The sequence below is a fragment of the Meles meles genome, chromosome 3, assembly GCF_922984935.1.
Source record: "Meles meles chromosome 3, mMelMel3.1 paternal haplotype, whole genome shotgun sequence".
Taxonomy (NCBI): domain Eukaryota; kingdom Metazoa; phylum Chordata; class Mammalia; order Carnivora; family Mustelidae; genus Meles; species Meles meles.
Window position 1 is genome coordinate 143,643,928 of NC_060068.1, and position 26,177 is coordinate 143,670,104.

The 26,177-nt window shown below is 43.2% G+C and overlaps 1 protein-coding gene across 1 annotated transcript in view; it reads left to right on the forward strand.

Annotated features, from left to right (window-relative positions):
- LOC123939285 (chondroitin sulfate proteoglycan 4-like) overlaps positions 1-26,177 on the forward strand; it is a 68,661-nt gene that overhangs the window by 15,986 nt on the left and 26,498 nt on the right. Inside the window, exons 4-9 of the mRNA XM_046001173.1 lie at positions 149-312; positions 656-4,225; positions 5,644-6,114; positions 10,687-10,863; positions 18,510-18,708; positions 22,077-22,208. Of these exons, the coding sequence (XP_045857129.1) occupies positions 149-312; positions 656-4,225; positions 5,644-6,114; positions 10,687-10,863; positions 18,510-18,708; positions 22,077-22,208 (4,713 nt within the window). The remainder of the gene's footprint in view (positions 1-148; positions 313-655; positions 4,226-5,643; positions 6,115-10,686; positions 10,864-18,509; positions 18,709-22,076; positions 22,209-26,177) is intronic.

Here is a 26,177-nt window from a genome sequence, read left to right on the forward strand (position 1 = left end):
TGGGCTACCCCAGGAACTGGCCGTGGCCTTGGGCAGGGCAGCTTTCTTCAGCAGGGTCAATCCCTGAAGGGAGAAGATACTCTAAAGTGAAATTGCCATTGTGTAATGAATTTACTCATTTATACTCCTTATTGAATTTTTCCCCTAGCATCTTTTTATGGTGAAAGCTATGTGGAGCTCAACATCATAGAAGTTTTGCCTGAGTTATCTCTTCAATTAAAATTTCAAACCAGCAAACCACAGGGATTACTTTTCCTTGCAGCTGGGAAAAATGACTACTGTATAATAGAACTTCTATCAGGAAACTTACAGGTAAGATTTTCTTAAATCTTTAAAAACATGTGGGTTTTCAGTTACTGGAGGAAAAACCATGAGAGAGAAAGAGAACAAAATAGCTATCCATTTTATTCCTGTTATTTTACTAGAATAAAAATGTGTACCATTTGAAAAGTTGGGATAGCCTCTGATTTTACCAGCATGCCTGAAATACTCTGACTCTGAAATTTTTAAACCTCATTGTGTAGTCCATACGTGCGGAAAGTGGTTTCAAGTCCAAGTTTCTCTCTCTCTCTCTCTCTCTCTCTGTGGATGGTCCTATTTTCTCAGTAAGATACTATGAGATGAGACTGATTAATTATGATTCTTTCTCTTTCAGGTGAAGGTGAATTTGGGTGCTGGTGAACAAGTGCTCCTTTCTGAGCAAAGGCTTCGTGTGGATGACTTGAATTGGCATTTAATGGAACTTTACTATGTTAAAAATACTATCTCTCTGGTTATCAACAAACACTATGAGACAATTGGCCAAATCACTGGTGGGACGCACAGTTTGCACTTTCAACATGGAATCTACATAGCAGGCCGTGGTGAACTTGACGTCCCTTACCTGGATGGAGAGCTTCCCGGTTTCCGTGGATGTATGGAGGGTGTGGTATTTAACCAGAGGGAGATCCTCACATCCCTCAGGTCTTACCCTGGTTTCAAGAAGGTGTATGAGGTGTCACTAGGATGCAGTGATCAATTTTTTGCAGGAAAGGATGAGGCCATCAATTTCTTTAGCTCCAGATCCTACGTCACCTTCCCAGAATGGAGGGTGCGTGGGGAAGGGCTGTTGGAATTTGCTCTGCAGACTGGAAGTCAACAAGCTTTGCTTTTGTTTCAGCCAGGTAGACAAGGAAATTTTGTTGCTTTGGAAATAGTTAATGGTCTGTTGAAGGCTCATGTAGGAAGGAGCAAAAGTAACACCGAGCTCTCTTCTTTAAGTGTAGTTAGTGACAACAAGTGGCACGTTATTCAACTCAGACTCACAGGACGGTATCTGGACCTGATGGTGGATGAGAAAGGGGTGAGGGCACTGCTGCCCTTGCAAAGCAAACCATTTGTATCAGAAGGTCCTCTCTTCGTGGGAGGGCTTGATAACCGTAAGGGAGAAGAAGTTAAGAAGTTAGAACTTGCCTCTGTGCCCAGGAAATCTGCTCGAGGAATCTCTTTCAAAGGGTGCTTAAGAGGCTTGGAAGCCAACTCAGAAAAGAGAGCATTAAAGAATGCCCTTGTGTCTAAAGATGTAGCTGCCGGGTGTAAATTGCAGAGTAGGGATAATGAAAACCCTTTCATAACGACAGCAGAAAACCTGCTTCGTTCGGAAGTTCCCCTTTCCACTACCGTCCCCGAGGCACGCAAGCCCTTTCTTCACCATGCAAGTAGCTATTTCTTAAGTCTGAATAACCTGGAGGTCCCAGAAGGAGGACGAGCCGTACTGGAACAAAGGCACATGAACGTGGTTGTGGCATCCAAAGATGTGAGCATCCATCCTTCTCAAATACTATTTAAAATAGAGGAAATGCCCCTACATGGGTTCCTTCAAATCGATGTTTCCCCTGCACTGGGAATGGAGGAGGCTTTCACTATGTTAGATTTGGGGCAAGGGAAAATTTGGTATGTCCATGATGGCTCAGAAGAACCTAGGGACTTTTTTACATTTTCAGTCTCATCCAAGAGCAGGAAGGAAACGCCATTATATCTGCAAGGACATGTTCCATATGTGTTTAACATTACTGTCCTTCCAGTAAATGATGCCCCAGTCCTCAGGCTCCCTGAAGGAAACTTGCTCCTCCTGTTTGAAAATTCTAAGAAACAACTGACTCCAAACGTAATACACGTGTCAGACCCTGACACAGATTCCTGGAGTCTTAGTTTCTCAGTTCTTGGAAACTTCAATTCAGACGCTGGGTTTTTAGAAAACACCAATGGTCCTGGGAAAGCCATTAATGGTTTTACGCATGGGGATTTAAGAGATGGCAACATTTTCTATGTGCACAGAGGTCATCGGAACTCCCGGATCCTTCTGAGAGCAAGCGATGGAGAGCTGGTTAGCAATACCGTAGTGTTACGGGTCATGGCTGTCCCTTGGGACTTTGAAGTGGCTGTTAGAACCGGGGTAGTTGTCCAGCAGGGGGGCGCAGTTCTGATTACACGGAGTAACTTGTCGGTGGAGATTAACGGTGAACCCCACGAGATGGAGACCCGCTATGCTATCACTCATCCACCCCAGTTTGGTCAGATTCAGCAGCAGGGGTCAAGGGGTGAATGGAAACAAGTTAGTACCTTTTCTCAACATTCCATTGATCGGGGTCGGGTCCGGTACCATAGCACATTTCAAGAACTACAGCCAGAAAATGTTACAGATCACTTTAAATTTAAAGTGAACATAGAAGGGAAAGTCAGTGAAGAGCTGGTATTTCCCATTACCATACACTGGCTAAAGTTTGTACTTCTGAAAAATGTTCCTCTCGAGGTCAGTAAGCTGAGCAGACAAGTACTGACCTCTGATCACTTGCAGGCTGTGACAGAGGGTATGAGTGTAACTCAGAAAGAACTGCGTTTTAAGTTACTGACACCACCTAAGAAAGGAAAATTGCTAGTTGGCAATAAGGTTCTAAAAACAAACTCTGTCTTCAGCCAGCAAGACATTGCAGACTCTAAGATAAGTTATGAGCCACGGGAGAGGCCTAGGGAAGACACAGAAGATATCTTTAGGTTCTTGATTGTTGCAAAGCACATAGAATCCAAAGATTATACTTTCAGAATAAACTTTGAAGCAGACAGGACGCACATTATTGTAACGAACAGAGGGTTATCTGTGAAAGAAGGAGAAGAGAAATTAATTACGAAATCAGAATTATTTGCTCAAACACCGGACAATCAGACCTTCCGATATAAAATCACCAAGAGTCCTCAACATGGGAAGCTGAAACTGGTTAACTCTTCAGACCCTCCGGGAAGTCATGACAATATCACCACGTTCACTGATCAAGACATAGTGGGCGAGCAGCTGATGTATGTCCACGATGACTCTGAGACCCAACATGATGAATTCCTCCTTGTGGCCTCCGCCACGGGACCAGGCCAAGAGGGAGTGGTCAGGCATCTTGACGCAGAACATTTATCTACAGAAATCAAAGTTGGCATTTCTGTAGAGTTAAAAAACGATGAGAAACCAGTACGTGTGGTAGATAAGGTCTTTTGTGTTGTAAGGAATGGCCAGCGCCTACTGACCCTGGTAGATCTCTGTTACCATGACCCCGACTCAGATTTTGATGATGGCCAGTTGCTCTACACCCGACGGGGTATCCCAAACGGGGACCTGGTGAGAGCCAGTGATGTCACTCAGAAACTCTACCAGTTCAGGCAAGACGACCTGCGGGAAGGGCGAGTGCTTTTCAGACATCGAGGTGCAGACTCTGCCCGCTTTGTGCTGTTCGTGACAGATGGTGTCCATTATACATCATCCCTTCTTGAGGTCAGTGTGTCAGACCCCTACGTCCAGGTAGCCAATAACACGGGGCTGGTTGTACAAAGAGGAGAGGACAGCAGCCTCACAGCGTCCAACCTTAGTGTCACCACAAACCAAGACGTCCGAACAGACCATGAGATCGAATTCCAAGTGCTGCAGCCCCCAAAGCATGGCAGAGTGCTGGTCAACCAGTCAGTGTCCCGCTCATTTTCCCAGCACGACTTGAAGCGGGGACATGTGATTTATAGGCATGATGGCAGTGGCAACTCTGATGTGTTCAACCTGACAGTGAAAGTTAAGGAGATACATATAGATATGGGCGTCTATGTACGAGTGTATTCGGAAAGCCACCAACATCGCACCCAAGTTCCGCTCGTCAAGACCCTTATAGTTGAAGAAGGAAAACCAGTAAAACTGAATAGAGGAAGACTCCAGGTAGGTAACTGTCCTACCACTGAACATTCTCTTTCTCCCAGAGTAATCTGCTTCTAACAGCTATTTTTGTGTTGATTTCTCTCTGGTATTCAGAATGACTTTTTTTCCAAATGTAAATGCCATTGAAAGGAAAAGCTGGAAGGTTTCATGATTCTGACATACTGATAGTGCTATCCAGCCATCAGTTGGCTATCAGGATATTCCAAATATCCAACTGATAATTGGAATGTAAGTGACCAAGCCTTATGTTAAGGCCAAGTGCACACCAGCACACAATATGTATGTTTGTTTAGTGTAGGAGGAACTGGAAATTAGGAGATGATGTACATATTATAGTAAATTAAGAGATCTTTACTTTTGTCATTTTTTATAGAAACACTGCCAATATTTCATTTGGTCAGGGTTACATTTGTGATGTGATGAAGCAGGGTATATAAATTTAGAGCAGCTTAAACATGAAAGGGATTCCTAAAACAGCAGAGGATGCTATCTTACACAGTTAATTTCCTTAGCTCTGAATTAGCCTCATTTCGTTTCCTGAAATGAACGGATAAAACTGGCACAGACTACAGGAATGCCAAGGGTGAGATCTTACACCAGAAACTACCTGGTTTCCTGGGGCTCTTACTTAGAAACTTCCAGCAGGCAAAGCCCTGCTGATCAGAGAGTGTTTGTTTTAGGGTAATCCTATACAGGGTTTATGATAGCTGGTCACAAATACAGGCTGTTGTGAATCTACCCTCAGGACAGCAAAGGAATTTACTTGTTTGATAAATGCAGCCAATAACATCAAGAGGAAGTGAACTCAAATCAGAAGCATTTACTGAATGAGTTTACTTAAGGAAATACGGGCCTCCCCAGCATTTCTCAGTCCTTTTTTAGGCTCTTGGAGAGTGTATGTTTCACCACAAGGGGGCGTGTGTAGTTCAGTGACTCTAAATCAGTTAAAATGACAGCTTTGAGATGGGTTTTGCTGAATCAATAAATTAAATATATATCAAAAATGCTGAGCTAGTTAAAAGGGGAGAGAAAAAACTCCTCTAAAGTCTTGAAATTTAAGTGATTCAACTTCTGCTTCTTCAACCATCTTTTATTACTTGTCCTTACACCATTTTATTTCTTTTAAGTCAACTGACTGAGTCCTGGGTGTCTTACTGCTGTAAATGACACCTTGTTAATGCATTAGTAGCGAGTCAAGTGTTGTAGACCATAACTTTTCTTTGCAACCATGGCTAAATGCAAGTGTTGACATGGTCACCAGAACAGACCCAGGCTTAAACTCTGTATCAACCCTGATAGTAATTTAAGACATGTTTTGACATTAATAGAGAACCATTTGGTTCATCAAGGATCTTGACTCTTGTGAGTACTGACCTGTTTTCCTTTCTGTGTCTGTGTATTGCATATACGAACTCCAGACTGTCCACGAAGATAACATTACTTCCGAGGCGACGTTCACTGTCAGAGTTCCACCGATGCATGGATACCTCCAGAAATCTTTACCAGAAGAAGGCAGCTTTGGTGCCGAAGGAAAGTCCCCTCTGATTTTTACACAACAGGAAATTGATGATGGGGCTATTCTTTATGTGCAGACAGCTCCTGACCAACAACACGACCGTTTTTTGCTGGATGTGGTGAATGGTTTCCAAGCTGTGGATGGAATTGAAATCTTAGTGGATATCGTCCCTAAGCGGATTCCTCTGGAGGTACAAAATTTCACAGTCCGAGAAGGAGGTTCCAAAGCACTTCTGGAAGACCATCTCAAAATCCCAAACAAGTATTTTGAGGGAGTTGATTGTGAATTTGTTCTACTCAAACCACCAAAACACGGTTATGTTGAAAATTCAGATTTTCCAAGAGTCCAGCTAATGAAGTTTACCAGGAAACAGGTAATAATTCTCAGTTAATACATTTGGGCATGTGGGATAAGAGAAAAAAAATGCTATTCATTATTTAGATTAATGGACTCTCAGGAGTGAGGAGACTTGAAAGAATATCTAGTTTAACCTCCTAGCAGATGCTAGAAGGGTCCATGGTAAGCCCATAAAAAGGTTATCTAGCATTGCTTCAGTGTACTCAGTGGTGGAAAACTCACTACTTCATGCAATGGGCACTTCCGGTTTAAAAATATTTCAATTGTTAGAAAGTTCTTTTAAACTCGTTTAGTCCTGAAGTCTGCTGCTTAGACACTTCTCCAAAGTCCTGCCTCTGATAGCTCACAGCACAAGTCATACCTCCTTTCCTGAAATCTCTTTAAATATTTGAAAGAAAAAGTTATCAAGTTCCTTGGACTTTATCTTCTTTAGGTGAAACATCTCTAGGTTCTCCCTCTTTGGTTACTAAGTCACGGGTTTCTAGCCCCTGTGCCGCCCTGGCTGCCCGTTGCTGGAGGAGGTCCGCACTGTCAGTCCCCCTCGAAGTGTTACACCTTCATAGTTAACACGGACGCACTCTAGTCCTTAGTGGGTCTACTCATCTAGTCATTCCATTATTCAGTTGAGAGACGCTGACAGAGTGCGTACTCTGTACCGTGCCCTATGTAAGCGCAGTGAGCAATGGCTGAAGGGCCCAGTCCCCACAGTCAAGCAGCCAGACACAGCTTCCAGTCTGGTGTTTGGTGTAAAATAACCGCTCAACTCGGGGCTGCTGTCATGTTTCTTTGCTTTGGGCTAGGTTGGTATTAGTGTGACACTTGGCTTTCTTATCATGAATAAAAGAACGATGTCCATTACTTTCTAAGGGTTGAAAGTAGCTTGCCACCACTTCCCGTGCAGGCTCCTAGGAATGTGCACCCTTCAGATTGGAAGCCATTAACACCGACCTGGCATCTCCAGGTACCTTGGTCCGGTTAGCTGTAAACCCATGTGGGCTGCTTTATTTTGCTTCTAAGGATTTCATCTAATCAACGGACTTGAACTGATTTGCTAAACCCTTCTGTTCAAGTTGCTGTGCAAGGTTGGCATGATAAGGAGCCATACCCCTTGCCCTGGAGATGCTGGGGGACGGGGGCAATAGGCACACAAACTTTGCTCTAAGTACACCCTTCCGAGGCCTCTCAGAGCCTTCTCACAGTGGCGCTAAGGAAGTGCAGAGTGGCACGTCTGACTCTAATTGAGGAGAATAGGCAAGACTTCACAGAGGGAATAACGCTTAAGCAAGACTTGAGGAAAGAAGGAAAGAGCAGGGAGGTAACAGAGGAGAAACAGGGAACAACAACAAAAAAGCAACATGAGCAAAGGCAACAGCGTGGCCAAGGACATGAAGGCATTAAAGTGAGTGGGTTCTGGGGGCAGGGAAATAGCCCACAAGACTTGCAGGTGGGCTCAGGAGCGGCAGAGAGAACCAAGGGCAGGCTGGGGAGAGTCTTGAATTATATGTCAGGAGGGTTAGACTGAACCAGGAGCATTAGGGAGCCGTGGGAAGAAGCAGAGAATCCTGAGGGCTGGAAATAACCTTGGAAAGCTGTGCTTCTCTACTGGGGATCCAGGAAGGGTGATGCTTTAGTGAATTCCTGTGGGCATCTCTTCATCATGGCTTCCTTCACAAAGACGGGACAAACCATCCAAGATGACCACTTGCTCTGGTGCAAGTTGAATTTACTACCGTTTACCTCAGGGATGCTAGGTGAGAGACCGAGCCCTAAATCTGAGTCCTGTCGGCCAATTCATTATGGATTGTGCTTTGTAAGAAGTGTGCGTTTAGAATAGTTGGTTGAAATCTGTATGTCAAGTATGTGTGTTCCCTCTAGGATCTCTGGTATTGTGTAGCCTTGTTCACAGTCAAGGTCCCAGCTCTTCCAGACGACCCCTTCATACTTTCTCTTCCTATATGACTCTAAGGTCTCCAGGCTTTGCGACATCGTTGTTCGCATGTAAAGCGGCACTAACCCTTAACAGTTGGTGGCTATAGTGTTTAGTGGCTTGGAGGAGCCCATAGCCATATTAGCCCTTCATTCATTCAGCAGATCGTTTCTGAGTGTCTATTATGTGTCAGGCACACCAGTTTTAGGTAGTGGGGATACAGGGTGAACAAACCCAGCACCACTCCATGCCATAATGCCCTGGTAGGGGAAAGAAGGAGGCAGAGAGAGACAATGGGAAAAGGAGGCAGAGAGAGACAATAGAATAAGTGGAATGGAAGGCATGTTGAGTGAAGATTAGTGTGATGGAGAAAAGTAAAGCAGGAAAGGGAGCTGGGAACTGCTAGAGCCTTCAGTGTTGTGTATGTGCGAGTTTGGTTTCAGATCAAGTGGTCAGGGGAGGTCCCGTTGACAAGGTAGCATCTGAGCAGACACCTGGAGGAGGGGATGGGTGGGTGAGCCAGGTGGACACGGAGGGAGGGTATTTAGGCAGAGGGAAGAGCGAGTGAACAGCTGGGTGGGAAGCAGCCAGTGGGGCTGGACCACATGCAGGGGAGGGGAGAGAGCTGAGAATGTGGTTAGGGAGGTCCAGCGTGGGAGGGCCTTCTACTTCACCTTTAACCCTGAGGGAGATGGGGAGCAAGGAGGGAGGGAGAAAGTGAGCAGAGGCAGGACACCGCCCTGAACATGACTGCTGGGAGGGAACCGAATATTTTTCAATCTTCCAAGATTTTCTACAAATTTATGATATCTTTTAATTTCAGATCAGCATATATTTTTCTAGTGTTAGAAGTTGAGGAATAAGTGACCCCCACCACAAAATATTCTCTTTATTTTTACGTTAATACATATTAAATGGCATATAACTTGGGGGCATGCTACTCCTTTGAAGAAATGCTCTATTTCTCCAGGAAAGATACCGAGGAGGCAACCTGTATTAAATCCTAGGTTCCTGGGGCGCCTGGGTGGCTCAGTGGGTTAAGCCGCTGCCTTAGGCTCAGGTCATGATCTCGGGTCCTGGGATCGAGTCCCGCATTGGGCTCTCTGCTCAGCGGCGAGCCTGCTTCCCTCTCTCTCTCTCTCTGCCTGCCTCTCTGTCTACTTGTGGTCTCTCTCTGTCAAATAAATAAATAAAATCTTAAAAAAAAAATCCTAGGTTCCTAAAGAGTTTTAAGTACAAATTCTCTCACATTCTGATCAATGCCATCTTCTGTGTTTGTTTTCAAGTAGCTTAAAACAGCGTGTTTCAGAACCTGTGGTCAGGTCTGTGGTCTGGAACTCCTCTGCCCACAGAACTCCAAAGAAATTCTCATAGCACCTGTATACAAATGGCCCCAACTCTCCCTTGAGACTCTTCCTGAACTTTTCAACTCTTGTCAGAAGCACCTCTGAGAGATCAAAAGTATTTGCTCAAAGGAAGTGCACCATAGGAACGGGCAAAGTTGAACTGTTGAAATTTCTGGCAGTATTTTATCAAAACAAACACAACCCCAGAGACTTTTTCAGAAGTTCAGCTACTCCTGTTGGGCTTTGGAAGTTCTCTGCCATTTTGTGTTTGAGTCATAGACTCACTGAAGCCAACTTTCCTTCTAGCTTTGAAATTCTCTTCATCTCTAATTATGATTCTGTGCTCTTCAGTATTTTCCATCAGAACCTTGAAGACATGAGAGGCATTCTGATCAAATTTGTGGTTATTACAAATCTGAGAGGAGTAATTAATTCATTTGATAACCATTTCAGAATGAAAATTAGAAAGTGAAATCTAACAGGGATAAAAGTGAATGTTTTCATTTGTGTTATTACAGTAAGGAAAATCTGCCTTGATAGAAATTTGATTTTGATATATTTCCCTATATTCTGTCCACAGAAGATAGCTAGTCATATAGCTAGTTTGATAGCTAGTTGTGGTTCTGCATCCGCTAAGAGATGCACCCAAAATATGAGTGTGTTCTGAAGGAGGAACAGAATTAGGAGATTGCATGTATAGTCTCTCATACAAAGAACAGTTAAAGGAATAAGGCATGCTTAGTTCAGAAAAGAGAAGTCTTGGATAACTTAATAGTTGCCCTACTCCAGATGTCTCCAAACAACAAAATCCAACAAGTGGGTAGAAGGGTAGGAGCTTCGGAGCCTAAACCTAGCATTCTGAATTGTCTAGCAAAGTAATCCACAACTCCAAATTAGTCACTGTAAGTAAACAAGTAGAGTCTGAATTTTAGTGAGTGATGTTCCATGGAAAGGACAGCTGGATTGGCTCACTTACCTAGAGCATATATCTGTGTTAGAAATAGCCTTTGACTCTGGTCTCCTCTTTGACTCTGGTAATCAGGAGATTGCCAGTCCAGTGCTCTCTTTTCTACACCGTCTGCTGCGTTGTTCCATTCTTCTTTCAACTTTTTCCTAGGATGTGGCATCACTTCATGAAAACTAGCCCTCCTGTCAAAATTTACACTCAGAATCAGACCTCCTAAGATGAACACATGCTCCTGTGTTTTAGAGAGACATAAAAATTGGGATTATAGTAATTTATTCCTATTTTTATATTTTCATATTTTTAAATCACATTTCAGTAAGTTGGTGATTTTGTTGTCGGTGGTTATAGGTGGAAAATGAATTGATTTACTACATGCATGATGGTAGCGAGGAGCTTCTTGACGATTTCACCGTCTTTGCAAATAGCTCAGAACTTGGAAAACAGAGCTTGCCCCGAACTCTTTTTGTAATTGTGGAATCAATAAATGATGAAGCTCCGGTAATAACAGCCAACAAAATCCTTCAGGTAGGTGCTCCGTGCTTTCTGATTTATCATAACATTGGGGCTACCCATTTGATTTTCTTTCATATTGTTTCTAATGTTAAATAATAAGACATATGACTATGTATGTATGATTAACACATTCCTACTGGTTTTAAATAAATGGCAGTTCTTATGGGGACATTCTGTTGGGTAACTGTTGGGAGATGAGGAATCCCAACAAGTTACTGGCGTGTTGTCTCTCTTGAGTGGGTGTCATTTGCACTGTATTTCCTCAAGCACAGCCTTTTCTAGTTAGGATGGGAAGGTGAGAATCACCTCCCTGGTATTGAATGTGTGACCTTGGGCAATTTATTTAGTCCTTCAGTGGGCTCTCATTGAGGTGGTGGGAAATAGAAGCAGAGTTGTGAGGAGTAAGAGAGAAAATGATGTAAAACTCTCCCACACTTCCTGACCTGTGGTTGGGACTCAATAAATGGTAGCATTATTACCGAAAAACTCCAAGGCTTATAGCAGTATCAGGATTTTTAAAAACCACTGTACAGTCATGTGAGGGTATTTTGCTGTTTCCGGGAACTTCCGTCACCCTTCACTTTTTCTGAGAATCCCCTGGGGGTGCTTCTTAGGCATTCACAGATAAACATGTTTCGGCAATCACATGATGTCCACCATTTGGCTCCTGTCCTGATCTGGGGCCCTGAAGCAATGTCATGGCTTCTATTGGCCACACAAAGGGCTTGATGCATAGGAGTTCCTCTGGCTCTTATGGTGCCATCTTCTCCCAGCACTGACCAGCACTACCGATGTCAATGCTGATGAACCCATTTGTGTCAGTTTACACTCAAGTATCCCAAAGCTTTCATCCAGTAGATTGTCTTGGTCTTAAACCACTCCTTCTTACTGTCCCTTCTTCTAAGGACTTGGGCATGACTTTGTTCTTCTGGCTTGGAGAAGAGTTGTAGCTATTATAATAGCAAATGCTCACAAAATAATTGCTAGCCATTATTATGTGCCAGGTACCACTCTAAGGGCTTATAGCTCACTGAGAGATGTGCTACCATTTCCTTCTTTGGATAGATGAGGAAATTGCCTGACAGCTGAATGACAGGCGGAGGACAGAGTGACAGCACACGAACCCAGTGACTTGTCCAAGCCCCTTTTCAGGCTCTCCAGCAATGACTGACACATAATAAATAAGAAATATTTGTTGAAGGGATGAGTAAATGAAAGTATAAACTGTCAATTTCCCACCAACACTGGCCCATGTTTCAGAAACCAGGCTTTTGCCTTGGCTCTTTCTTCCTTTAGGAGAGCCGCATTTCTGGAAGGATTCTTGACCTCTCACACATTTCAGCCTCTAGGGGACACATTCATTGGGTATGCCCAGACACGGGAATCTGAAGATGTTGACTTTGAAATTTGTTAGAAACAAATCTTCCCACACACGTTTTTGACAACTTCAGCCTTGTTTACACCACTCATGAGAGTCACTAGCTAATAATAGATTCTTTAGAAGTCCAGAGGAAATTGGGTAGTCAGAAGATGGGTAAAGCTTACCAGGGCTAATTTCGCTAGAAAATTTTATGTTGTTCAACATGGAAACAGGCTGGCGTTTCTAAAAATCTGTTTTTATTTGCTCAATATAATTGGATTTAGGAATGGACTTTTTAGTGCTTTATGTTATTTTATGGCTCAGATCATTTTTCGGCCTCTATGTGTTAAGTGAAAAACTAAGGGCATTGTTACCTTCGGAAAGTGTCACTTTATCCTGCGTTTACTCCACAGTCCTTGTCCAGACAGCCTGGCAACAGGACATTCCAGCTGGTCCCATTTGTAGGCCTTACTCTGTTTTCACAGATTCTTGCGGTGTTTCCACCTCCTGAACTCATTCTCAGCAAAGCAATCTAAGCGCTACATTGTTGGCTCGAGGGAGGGATCGTAGGTGTCCAGGATTATTAAGCACAGTTATAAAAGTTTACATTTATTATGTGCTTACGGAGTACAGTACTGGACATGTTCCGGAAGTGGTATCATTTTCACAACCCTACAGAGAACCTGCTGTTACTCCTCCTCCTCATGGAAGCACCGAGGACCAGCGCAGTGCCAGGGGAAGGAGGGGAAAGTCTGGCTGTCTCACCACCGTGCTCTGCTGCTTTGCCCTACCCATGACTGCCTCGAGCTCTCTCAGTGCATCCATGTGGTCAAGGGCTGTCTTCATTAGGAAGAAAAAAGCCCCAAACCTGCGGGGCTTCTTGCTCCCGCTCATGTGGACTTCAGGGAGTAGGTCCGCAGCAGTTGTACCAAACACATCCGTGTTCGCCCAGGAACCCCAGCCGAGGATCTGGGCACTTTGCCCTGTGGTGCAAAACTGCAGGATGAAAAAGATCTAGGGGACAGACTTAAAATGTAGACCGATAATGGGAGAAGAGCAGGAGCCCACTGTGGGTGAGGAAGACCAAGGAATGAAGCAGTGAACTCTTGGGCTTCCTTCTGGAAAGGAACTGAAGCCCTGTTGTGGGTTTGGCTTTCCGTTTGAGGTACTGTTCGTTATAAGAGGCACCGTCAACTTAATAATAGCTTTATTATATTGAAATATTCCTGTCAATTTAAGATCTTCAGAACATTAAATTGTGAGAGGAAAAATGTGTGTACGCCAGCCTTTGTCTCTGTCTTCCCTTTAAATTAAGGAAATATGGTCTCTGTCAGGAACCTTGAGCTTGCTCAGGCAGTTGGTTCCCACCCCCTGCCCCCATCCTTGATTCCAGAGTGTTTCTCTCAAGAAAAAAGGAAGAGTCACTGGGGGCAAGGGCCATTTCCTTTATTCTTACCTTCTTCCCTGGAGAGCCTGGATCTAGTCCAGAAAGAGTACAACTTCCCAGTTTCAATGGATGTGGCCATTTGACTCTGGCTCTCTCTGAGTTATTCACTTATTTACCTGGTAAGAATCACATTCTCTGCCTTAAAAGTTCTGGGTTAAAGTTCGAAGACCAGAGTTCAAGGTTTGTAAATTGCTCAACTTGAGCAAAATTTCTCTGAGCCTAATCTTCCTTGACAGCAAAACCATGACTGAGTTGTGGGTTGGTGCATGTGTATGTAAAAATACATATATCTGGATTTATTATGAGGATCTGGCTTATGTGATTATGGAGGTGGGCAAGTTCCAAGATCTGTAGGTTTCGTCAGCAGGCTAGAGACCCGGGAGAGCCAAGGGTTTAGTTCCCATATGAAGGTCAACAAGAAGAGCTGATGTCCCAGTTCAAAGGCAGTCAGATGGAAAAGAATTCTCTTTACTCACAGGAGGATCAGTTTTTGTGTTTTGTTTTTCTATTTAAGTCTTCAACTGATTGTATGAGCCTCACCCACGTAAGGGAGAGTGATTCTGCTTTATTCAGTCAATTGATTTGAATGTTAATCTCACCCAAAAACATTCTCCTGGAAACACCCAGAATAATGTTTAACCAAATATCTGGGCACCTTGTGGCCCAGTCAACTTGACACATAAAATTAACCACCATAGTCATGGGATTCTATGCTGTCTTTGACTTTTCAAACAGAACATTCTCAAGACCTTCAGATTATTCCATATGACTACCCACACCCCTTACTTGTCATCAGAGCTTGGAGCAAGTGGCAAGAAGGGTTTTCTGTAGTCTGCCTGGGAAAACAAAGTGGGAACCTAGGGGACAGACCAGCTAATAGCATCTCAGACTCTGGATAGGAGTTTAAAGGCAGAAATCTGAACATTAACCATTCTGTCCTAGCATAACCTAACACTTGTTTCTCCTGACGTACTTTAAACATTCCATTTAGCCACAGAACTTGTGGCTGGCTGGTCTCCAAAGTCATTCAGTGGTACAAAAAATCATTTCCGTCATGACAAACTGGAGTTAGGAGTTGGGATTAGACCAACTCTGATGAATCCTTTGCATTTTACTCTGAAATATATTCTACTGAGTACTTTTGTATTCAAGCAACACCAGAAATTTGGGTGCATACCTGATCAAATTTATTTGTGTCCACAAGGGGGCTTCATTTTCCTGTCTTTCAACTTTGACTTTCAATACTGTACATTTGTTTTGTTGTTGTCTTTTATACCAAAAATAGAATCATTTGTTTGTTTCTGATAAGCACTTGTCATCACTAAAAAGAGCGTTGAGAGCCAGGGACCGTGGACGAATTAAGGCAGCAAAGCCTGAGATTTTGACGGAAGGCTTAGAAGGGTCAGACAGTGGGATAGTAATTTTATAAACATTTCACATTCCTCATCTGAAACTCAAAACAAAGGTCTGGTTTTTTTTAAACATTAGAATCATAATTAGGGTTATATTGAATTGTAATTAGGTTTCTCAATCCCATTGACCTTCCATTTAAGTTAAAGTTGAATTTTTAAAAATGTGTTCCAATTAAGGTGCTATTTTTTTTTTCAGGTATGTATTCCTTAATCTGTTATGTCTCTTGGGCTTTGGATCACTTTGAATTCCACATTCAAGTTTCAATCTTTGTTTTTCTTCTCCCCATCTACCTGAAGTGGCTATGGCCAGTGACTGGGCACTAAATCAAGCCTCACCCAAAGAGTGGGGCTGTTAATTGAACTAAATCTGGTTGGAGTGGAAATAAAGACCTCAAGTTACTAGCTCTTGTTTTGAGTGGCAGGTTTTCCAGTTGTTTTGAAAGATAGTATATTCCAGAAGCAAGAAGGGGCAAAAGCAGAGTTGCACGGAGGAGTAGCTGCCGTGGAAAACGTGCTTCATTCAGCTTTTGTGTGCACGGTGCTGGAAAAAATGAGCATCTCAGAGTCACGAGAGGAGCATGGCAGTACGTTTCCGAATCGGCGTGAGTTCTTAAAGAAAGGAAAAAAAGATACTCGGATGGATTTTAAAATATAAAAAGTGGAAAAGTAGAATTAGTGGCCGTGGAATTTTGTTAAATAGTCTGATTGTATATTTTATAAACACTGTAGCCTTTCCATGGATTAACTAAAGACCAAAACCTTATGATTTGAACATTAGGTTGATGAGCATTTCCGGTAGCTGTTAAAGAATTGATGTCCTTAGAGTTTAGGGCTAAAAAATCCTCAGTGGCCATGTTCCAAAAGCCAAGATACAGAAACATCCATCGACAATACCATCATGAAACAGATGAACTATCCCACCCAGACTATAGAGAGGATTAAACAAAACCCACCGTGCCTGTTATAGAACGGTTCCAATAATGGTAATCATGATACCCCAAATGACTTTTAAGTAATGTTTTTAAAAAATTATATTAATCCTCAGAACTGAATCTGATGAAGAAGATGGGATAACATAGAGCTAGTATTTATTGAATTCTTACTATCTGCCAGGTGAAGCTTGTTCTAAGTACTTTACATATCTTAAATCACTCATTATATATAATAATTCTATCATTCCTAGTTTACTAATGAGGCAATTAAGGGACAGGGAAATTAAGACATGTGCCCAAGGTTACATAGCTAACATGGCATGTCATGCCTCTTATGAAAAGGTAGGAATCTTATATATTTTCTGATACTCCTTTCTCAAATTCTGTTTAGTTATTACGAATAAGTGAGCATGAATTAAGATATTTCATAAACTCCCTATACTACTAAAGAAAACAGTCTTTTAGATCAGAGAGGTAACTATTAAATCACTCAGGATTGAATTTTTAAATAAGTTGGTATCAAGCATAGACGATGATAAGGTTCTAGTCAGAGAGCACAGAATGACATAAGCTTGAAAATGTGCGTGGTGTTTCTATAGGGAAGGCATTTATAAATACAGATAGAAATGTGAAAATTTAGTGAGTGATAATGCCACCCATTTTTAGTGTTCGTGAAATACCATGTGACTGCATGATTATAGAAACTCGAAAGAGCCTCCTTCCTTCAAATGGGATTCAGCGTCTAAGTACCTGTTTTCAGCAACACATGTTCACAACTGAACTCCTGATCTTACTTCGAGAACCTACCCCCTCCGCAGCTCTCCTCATTTCAGCTGGTGGTAACCCCATCTTTCTAGGTGTTGACGTCTCTGCCATGGAGTCATTCTGCCCCCTTTCCTTCTTCCATGCCTCACCCATCGGATTCAGCAGACCCCCCTATTGGCTTCCCCTTCAACACACACCCGGAATTCGACCACTTCTTACCACCTCAGCAACTTTGGGCCACTCTCTTCTCTCACCTCTCTCCAGGATTACTGTAGTCACCTCCTAACTGGTCTCCCTGCTTCTACCTTTGCCTTCCTATGGTCTGTTCTTGGCACAGAAGCCACATGTTTCTGTTAAGGCCAAGTTACTCTTCCCCAAAAGCCCCATGACGATGCCCCATTGCACTCAAGTAAAAGCCAGAGTTCTTACAGTGACCGTCAAGATCCTGCCGGATTTGCCCTTCCATTACATTTTTGACTCATCTTCTTGTCCTCCTCCTCTCAGTTGCTCTATTCCTGCCATACTGACCTCCTTGCCGCCCTCAGAAGGATGAGGCTTGCTCCCACCTTAGGGCTGCTCCTTCTCCCTGCATGTTCTTCCCCCGATATCCACACGGCTCCTCTTTTACCTCCTTCCAGGTTTTCTCAAATGAGCCTCTGATTTAACATTCTCCCACTCCTGAGCCCCTTATTTGCCTTTATTTTAAATTTTTTCATGGTGCCCATGAACCTCTAGCAGACTATAGTTCATTCCTTTATTATGCCTATTGTTTCTTTCTTGTATTCCTTCATCCCCTCATGCTGGAATGTAGGCTCCATGAGGGTAGGACTCTGTTTTGTTCACTGATGGATTGCAGGCACCCAGAACAGTGCCTGGAATATAGTAGATCCTCAATAAATGATGAATTGTGGAATTAGCATGTTTAGGCAAGTGAAATAGATTTTAAATGTAATTGGAAAACAGAGACTATTACTCAGAAATAGTTGTAGATGAGCTATCCACACAGCAGGTATTGCAATATTTAAGAGCTGATGAAATTATCCACTTCTTAAAGTAATGAATGGCAGTCCTTAACTCTACCCTATGAGGTAGGGTCTACGATGATCTGAGACTCCAGGGAGAATCTTAGCCTATGCTTCCATACTTAGCATATGCCAGGCATGCAAAAGGTGCTTAGTTACTACCAGCTTTTATTGTTATTATACTTTATATAAATAAATAGTCACTTTAAATAATTAATTTTGAAGAAATAATTATGAATACTGTTTTGTATTGGGACCTTATAAAACTTAAAAATTAAACAAACACTATAGCCTGCCCCGAATTTCATCTGGTATTTAATTCTATGCCTGTTTTGAATTGACAATCTTCATGCTTTAGGGGTGCCTGGGTGGCTCAGTTGGTTGAGCCTTTGCCTTCGGCTCAGGTCATGATCCCAGGGTCCTGGGATAGAATCCTGCTTGAGGCGGGGGGGGGGGGGGGTGCGGCGCGGGGGCCGGGGGGGGGGGGGTGTCCCTGCTCAGCAGGGAGTCTGTTTCTCCCCTTGCTCATGCTCTCTCTCTCAAATAAATAGATAAAATCTTAAAAAAAAAAAAAAAGAATCTTCATGCTTTAAAAGCTCTAGCGAATTGCTTTAGTTTCTAAATCTTTGTGCAAGAGGCCCAGTAGCATACTATCTGGTTTACTTATGTGATATGATCGGAAGCGGCCTTTGCAAGATCTGTGCTTCTCTTCTTTTTAAGGTATGGGCGAATTCTGTAACTGAGATTACCAGGGGTGTCCTCTGTGCAGAAGACAAGGACTCCTCCCCGCAGGACCTCACCTACTGGGTCACTCCACCCAGCAACGGGCATTTGGCTCTCCAGTCCTTTCCCGGCCGAAGCATCCAGAACTTCACCCAGGCTCAGATCAACAAGGGCCAGCTAGTATTTGTACACACGGGTATGTCATAGAGAAAAGTAATGCGAAACTAAAATGTGTTTCAACCAGAGGTGAACATGATAGTCAAACCTAGTAGTTGCGACTGAAAACCACAAGTCATCTAAAGACTTCCTGGGGTCTGTAATTTTTTTTAAGTGGCACGTTGTTGTAAGGCTAATGATAGCAAACATCAGAGAGTACCTATAACTCACACTTGGCTTACTCACATGGTCGTGTAAGGTCTAGGCTCAAATATAACATTCCCAAGAGCCTTTTCCTGACCACCCATTAAAATAGCATCTCTTCTCTGTCCCTCTCCATCCCTTCCTGTCTTCCTGCCACTGTAGCATAGACTGCTTTTTTTGTTTGTTGTCTGTCTTCTACACCAGAGGGTACAAGAGCAGGATCTTTGTTTTCTTTGCTCTGAGGTTCTCAGCACCTCAAAGAGTGAGGAGAACAAGCAGGTGCTTAATAAAAATGTGTTGAAAGAATGAAATAATATTGAATATCTTTTATGAGCCAGGTTGTGTTCCAGACACTAGGGAGACTTTAGTGAACAAAACATAGTTGTTAAATAAACAAACATATGAATAAACTAGTGAATGAAGATAGCTGTAATCCTAAGAGACCTGGACATTAAAAGCCTTTTTTTCTTCCTTCTGTTAATCGGTAATCCTGTAAATCTGAGGAAGGGGTGATCCAGTCTGGCTTTGTTTCCAGGCTGCCCCTGTCACCGGATGGAGGGGCATGGTGTCCACTCCCCCAGCTGCAGAGGGAATGGGGGTGGGGGCTGTGAGCCAGGGGGCATGATGGGAAAGCTACCAGTCAGAGCTGGTCAGCCATTTTTATTAACTTCTTGGAAAAATGTAGTCAAGAAAATAAAGACTAAAAAATCTTCTAAATTCAGATGTAGTGATTTCTTGATTATCTTTGCAGCTCATGCAAAGAATCCCCAGATAATCTGAAGATAATTTACTATGTGAATGCTCTCAACTAGTAATTCTAAGTCTGTAGCCCGGGAACCCGTGGGGTTAATTTTATTATGACGAGATACTAAATCTATCCAGATAGGTACCAAAGTCTTGTTTCTAGACGGGATGATCTTTTCCACATAGGTATGTTCTCATTTTTTAAATGTGTACCAATGAGCTGACTAATAAAACATAATTCATTAAAAGAGGTACTGAGTTATTGGGAAATTTCCTCCAATTTTGTGTGGTTTTGATTATTAGATACCAACAATCCAAGTCTTTTTAGATGAGGGCCTAGTAAGATTATTTTTTTTGAAGGAATTCTCAAAATGGAGAGAATGGCTCCGGAGACTCCCCCAAGGGAAGTTCCAGATTTCTACAACAATGCGGTTTGCAAGAAAAAGGAATCCTTGAGTCTCTGGCCATCTCTGGTGCTACGGGAGGCTCAGTCACGTGACCCATTTCATTTACTTTGCGCAAGTCTTCTGAGCCATGTAGAGCAGTGGCCCCATTTTAGAGATGAAGAAACTGAGACTCAGAACGAAGTAAGCTGTGCTGACCCTGAAGCTGTGCTTTCTCCGCCGGCCGCCCCCACTGAAGGACAGGGCAGGTTAAAGAAGCACACTTGCTATTTGCAGGACTAAAATGAAAATTAGCTCTCTGAATTTATTTATTTGTCCACTACCAGATCCATGTTCACTTTTGGCTAATAGAGGAAATAATTTCTCCTAAAAAAAAAAAAAAAGGCAGGAAAGTGAGTTAAAGGTAATTCTCTTTGAGAATCAATCCATTACATTCTCTAACTGACTACAGAGGCCATAATGGCCCGCAAAGTGGCTGGAGCCCCGAGCAGACCAGGCTGTTGTTAAGACCAGCTGGTTCTCCCCCTACATCTGTCCGTCATCAGCCCCAAACAAAGGCTTTGGTTTCATTAGTCTCTCTTAGCGTTTATATTTGCCAAGTGCTCTACCACTCATCTAACTCATTTTTCAGAAAACAACCTAAGTAGGTTGATAAAACCAAGATGTGGGAGGCTGTGTCATGTAAGGCTACCCTTTGCAAAGTACTGTCAGAAAGATCTGGGGCTATGCAATAGAAAATCTACAGGTCTCCCCTCCTCCCGTGTTTCCCTCATTTCCTCTCTATGGTCATAGTTAGTGTGATGAGTTAGGGCATTCCCAGGATGCTATTCCAGTACGTATTTTGATAGGATTCCTTTTGATTCCATTTCCACGTTGTTTCTGGATTCGTGAAATGTAGAACGTGACTGGGGGCAGAAAGCATTCTCTTCCTCATCTCATGTTTCATTAAATGCAACTTCAGAGTGCTACTTCTAGTAAAAACAAGCAAACAAACAAAATTTGATCGTAGGCCCCTGTTCGAAATTAGGCTGACTCCGAATTTCCCTCTCTCTCTTTTTAAAAATGACGACTCTTGAGTGTATTGGGAAATTTTTTAGAAGTCTGTAGCTCTTTTTTGTGAAGACTCAGAAACTCAAGAGGCTTTCAAGCCATCGACCAGCCCTTTATTAAATTGTGTTATTAAGGCAGTACTTGTACGTAATTGCAGAGTCTGACCCTGCCTTCTTTGTTCCTTGCCACATGTCCCTGAGGGCAACAAAGAGGACATTTCTACCCATTACGTGATGCAAAGACCTGGGGGCCTCCAGATTTACTGCTGGCTGAACATTTTCAAAGGGTGATGGGAATGCGAACATCAGGCTGTCTACATTGTGAGCTCGCCTGGTGCTTTGTGAGTCAGACTGGTAAAGCACTCCTGGGAATGGGATCGATAGGGGGCCTGTCTCAATTTCTCTTACATGCATAAGTTAATTTATAACTTTATTGATACCACTAACCCTTTGACAGAAGTGTGGGAGTACAATTCTCTTCCTGCTGGAGTTTAACAAGAGCTGGCCTGGATCTTTCCTCACTCTTTACCACCTTAGCAGAAAATAGCTAGTTCGAGATCAGTGAATAATTAGAAATTATTTGGAGGAAGGGGCTACGTATTATTTTCTTCCCCCTAGTTTTGATTTTTGGCATATCAGTATTTCAGAAATTGCTTGTGTGTATGTGTGTGTGTGTGTGTGTGTACATTAGCACGACATGCTTGCATTCCAAAATAATAAAATGCAGGTGGTGAATATGTTTAAAAAGATTTTTTTTAATTTCTTGGAGGTAACACTTTCTTCTATTAGGCCATGGGGAGGGGGTAAAGGGGAGAGGGAAGTATGCATTTTAGATCTTTATTAATGTTCTTCTAGCTTCACATTTTGGCAGCATTTGGTTTGGGGAGTTCAGTGACTCTATTAACACATTCTCCAGTTGATAGGGGTTGCTTTGTGGGAGAGAGGGTGAAAGTGGATGGCTTTTGCCCAACACCCAGAGTGACCAGAATGTAATTCTTCTTTTGAAGGACCCATGTCAGGGGGCTTTAATTTTCAAGTTACCGATGGTTTGAACTTCACACCTCGACAAATTTTTAGCATCACCGCTCGAACCCTGACCCTTAGCTTAGAAGTAAACCGAGGACTGAGCATCTTTCCAGGTAAGATTTTATTTTCTTAATTTTTACTTATTTATTTGAGAGAGAGAGTGAGAGTATGGGAGCAGAGAAGCAGGAAGAGCAGCAGAAGGAGAGGGAGAAGCAGACTCCCCACTGAGCAGGGAGCCCGACACAGGACTGGATCCCAGGACTATGAGATCATGCCTCCGAGACGAAGGCAGACACTTAACTGACTGAGTCACCAGGCATCCCTCCAGGTAAGATCTTAACTTGAGTGCATTTGGCGTGAAGTGGTTTTCAGTTTATTTAGAATTCGCTCCCTGCGTGGTTAAAAAGTGTCATCATTTACCTTACAGTGATACCAAGAACAGTTACAAAGGTCCAGAAAGAATCCTCTCTTTGCAGGCATTTGGCAAACGCAAGGCTGTCTCTGTCCAACCCCCACACCCCCCCCCACACACCCCCCATCTCTTTCCCCTCCCTTGTTCAGCGGAGAGGGTATGCTGGCGCTGGTGAAGGGCCATGGGAAGGGAGGCCCATGATCCATATCCCCCTACTCTCTCCTTAGGGTCCTTGATGAAGCAAGGAGAGCCAGGCTCTGTGGTGGTCATCGAGATCTTGGATTTTCTTTTTCTAAATATAGAAACCATGTGCGCATCAGGGATTTCACTGAGTGCTGGCTTCAGGGGCCTGAAGCCTCTGGATTATTGTTTGCCCAGAATCTCAGCTTAGTGAGATGGAAAAATCAAAGTGAGCCTCTGGCTGAATGCCCTTTCAGCAGGGATAGGGAAAGATTTACCCCCAGGCGGGGGGAATGAAAAAAAGAAAAAACACTTAAACTTGTTATTTTTTAAAAAATGCAGTGAGGTAGATTGAATAGAAAAACGATAAAATTACAGTAAAAAAAACCAAAAACACAATAAAAATACCTGGGGTGCCTGGGTGGCTCAATGGGTTCAGCCTCTACCTCCAGCTCAGGTCATGATCCCAAGGTCCTGGGATCAAGGCCTGCATCTCATTGCATTGGGCTCTCTGCTCAGCGGGGAGCCTGCTTCCCCCTCTCTTTCTGCCTGACTCTCTGCCTACTTGTGATCTCTCTCTCTCTCTGTCAAATAAATAAATAAATAAATAAATCTTAAAAAAAAAAACAAAAAACCTTACACAGTGACTTGTGTACTTGATACATGTTACCAGTCAAACAGAGATGGAAAAAGATAGTAATCACTTTATCCATTATGGTTATTCCATGGTCACTCTAACCCAGTTGTTCTCAACCAGGAAGCTTCTAAAAACAGCCACATCCTGGCCCCACCTTACCCCAGTTGAACGGAGACTCTCTGCTGTTGGGCCTGGCCATCATATTTTTTTGAGTTCCAGGTGGTTCGGAAGTACAGCCAGAATTGAGGTCCACGGGGCTGGGCACGGACGGTACTAGTCTTTTACTCCTTACAGGAACGTGAGGTAGGTGATACCTTTACAGGAAGCTGGCGGGATTTGTGGCTTAGAGAGATGATGTCATTCGGCTGTGCGACCGGTAAATGGCGCAGAAAGCTCGCATCCTTCTTAGACCTGGAGAAACATCACTGTAACTTCAGCAGAAACACAGTGTCTGAGGAGAAATGTTGCAATTTTTAGTTGCCTGAAGCGCTTGAGCTCATGAAAAGAAATCTTATTAAAATCCAATTAAAGATACGTTAACCCAGATTCTTCTATTCCAAAATCTTTTTATATTCTGTAATTTTTCTCTGGGAATAACTCTGATGTGTCTATCGATTTTTTTTTTCAAGGCAACGAGGGTGCCATTTAGTGTTTAAAAATAAGCAAACTACTACACCCTAGTCTTCTGAAAAATGCAGTAATCTACGGGGGAAAAAAGTTTTCTAAAATAAAAGTAAATCTGCAAAAGATGAAACACTTTTCATCTCTTCTGGCTCAAGTCTGGTTTCGTAATTGATGACGGTCGTGTCAGATTAAAGGAGAGTTATAGCCACTACCGCTTAGGAAGTTCTGTGTTTCTGGCACCTGTTTCACTGAATATTAGTTCAGCAAGAAAAATATATGAAAGGGGCCCAAATTCCTTTGTCACCTTTGTGGAACATGCAAAACATATCATTTTCCTAGCCCTCTGTCTAATATTCGGACCCAGCCCCGAGTGAGCGGCAACTTTCTCCAAGCTTCCCCCAAGCTAGCACCTGTGGTCTGTTATTCTTGGTTTCCGAATTACCCTCCCTTCCCTGTGACTTGTTTCCAGCCCCAGCTCCTGGCCAGTGGGAAGGAGGATGGATTTTCATGGACACCTCCATTAGGTGGCTGTTACGGTTTGATAAAATCTCCACTGGAGTGGGGGCGGGAATGACGACTGCAGTCACAGATTTTCGAGTTGGGATGGACCTTATGGGTCAGTGGGTCCAGTTGTTGTTGAGGCTTTTCCTAGCTTCATGTCCCAAGTGGTGCCGGCCCACTCGGTTCTGCCTCGGCAGTCCCTGGCGTGGGTGTGGCTCTGATGACCGCATCCCCTCCTCTCTCCAGGGACACAAGTGAGCCTTGCTCAGCTGGCTTCTACAGTGGCTGCCCGAGGAGGTTGGTCCCTGCTGCTGTGTGAAGTTGTGGGGGGATGATGACAGACGCCATACTCCCCCTCCTCCCTGAGGACTGCCCCCTCCCAACATGGCACGTTCTGCAGGGAGCAGGCTCTGAGTGACCCCTGCCTCGATCATCCATTCGGCAGTGCTTTGACTAAGAGGAGTGGGGGGCTCTGTACTCCCCTCCCTCTGTGACTGCAGGTGTCAGCCGTCAGCTCCGGCTGCTCTTGTCGGACTCTAGTTGACCTATATGTTCTGAAATGTCAGGGAAATCGTATTCCTTTTTATAGAACAATAGATTTATAGAACCATAATAGCAGGAAATCCATTCCTGTTCTAGAATGGACATCCAGATGCTATTCATACCCCGTGCTTCTGTTGTGTTTTACATTTGCGTCTACCGCACTGGATTGTTTGAAGGATTTCAAGGAAATAACGTATGTAAGAGTAAGTCGCATCGCCCCTGTTTGAGCATGATGCAACATTGATAGAAAACCCTGGGGCTCAGGCAGTTTCAAAGCCATATAACTAATAGGAATCATAAGCCCCAAGAGCGAGTGCCAACTCCAACCCCAAATCTGGTGCTGGAATCATGGCAGCTTCTCTCCTTTCCGGGCGTGCCTGTGTTCCAGGCCCGTCTCAGTTTTTAGAATACCCATTCTCAGGGAATGCAGTCATCATGGAGGCTTTTTATTTTGTCTCCTTGATCTTATTGATGGATGGTTATACACAAGCAGGAAAATATGCATAGCGATTTAATAAACAGCAATGATGACGTAGACATTTTGTGTGTTTCACTCTCTTGGAGTAGGAAAATCTTGCAACCCAGCATCAGTCAAAATTTGTTTTCACTCACACTGATCCCGTACCAGTTGGACTGTCTCCAGCTGCCCAGCAGACTTTGGCCAGACTGTTTTCCCTTCCTTGACTTAGTCTTAAAAAGTGGCCCTGACTTGAGACCTGTAAGGATTTTGTAGGGTGAGCCAAAATACTTATAAGAATACTTAACGGGTGAATATTTTGAGGTTAACATAGCTTCTGTGCCCTGCCAAATTTGAAAGTCATTTTGTAACTCCGTTATTTTAAAGTAAGGAGGACTACAGTTCTAAATGAACTCTTTCTGTGTGTGCACAGAGAAAAAATGGCTACTTAATGTGTATTTTCATTATTTTGCATATAGATTTGTGTACATAAGCACACACACACACAGAGACACGGACATTCTACGTCTTCCTGCAAAATTTATTCCCCAGAAAATTTTATAACCAGTTTTTCACCCTTGAATGCTACCACGAAATGCATTTGTTTGTTTACCTTTAGTTGTGACATGTTAGAACATGTTGTGGCCTTGGGACCTAGTTTTTGTGCAGATCCAAATGGTGCTTGGCTCTTTTACAAAGAGTGTTGAGGAGGGGTTGACCTTGAGAGT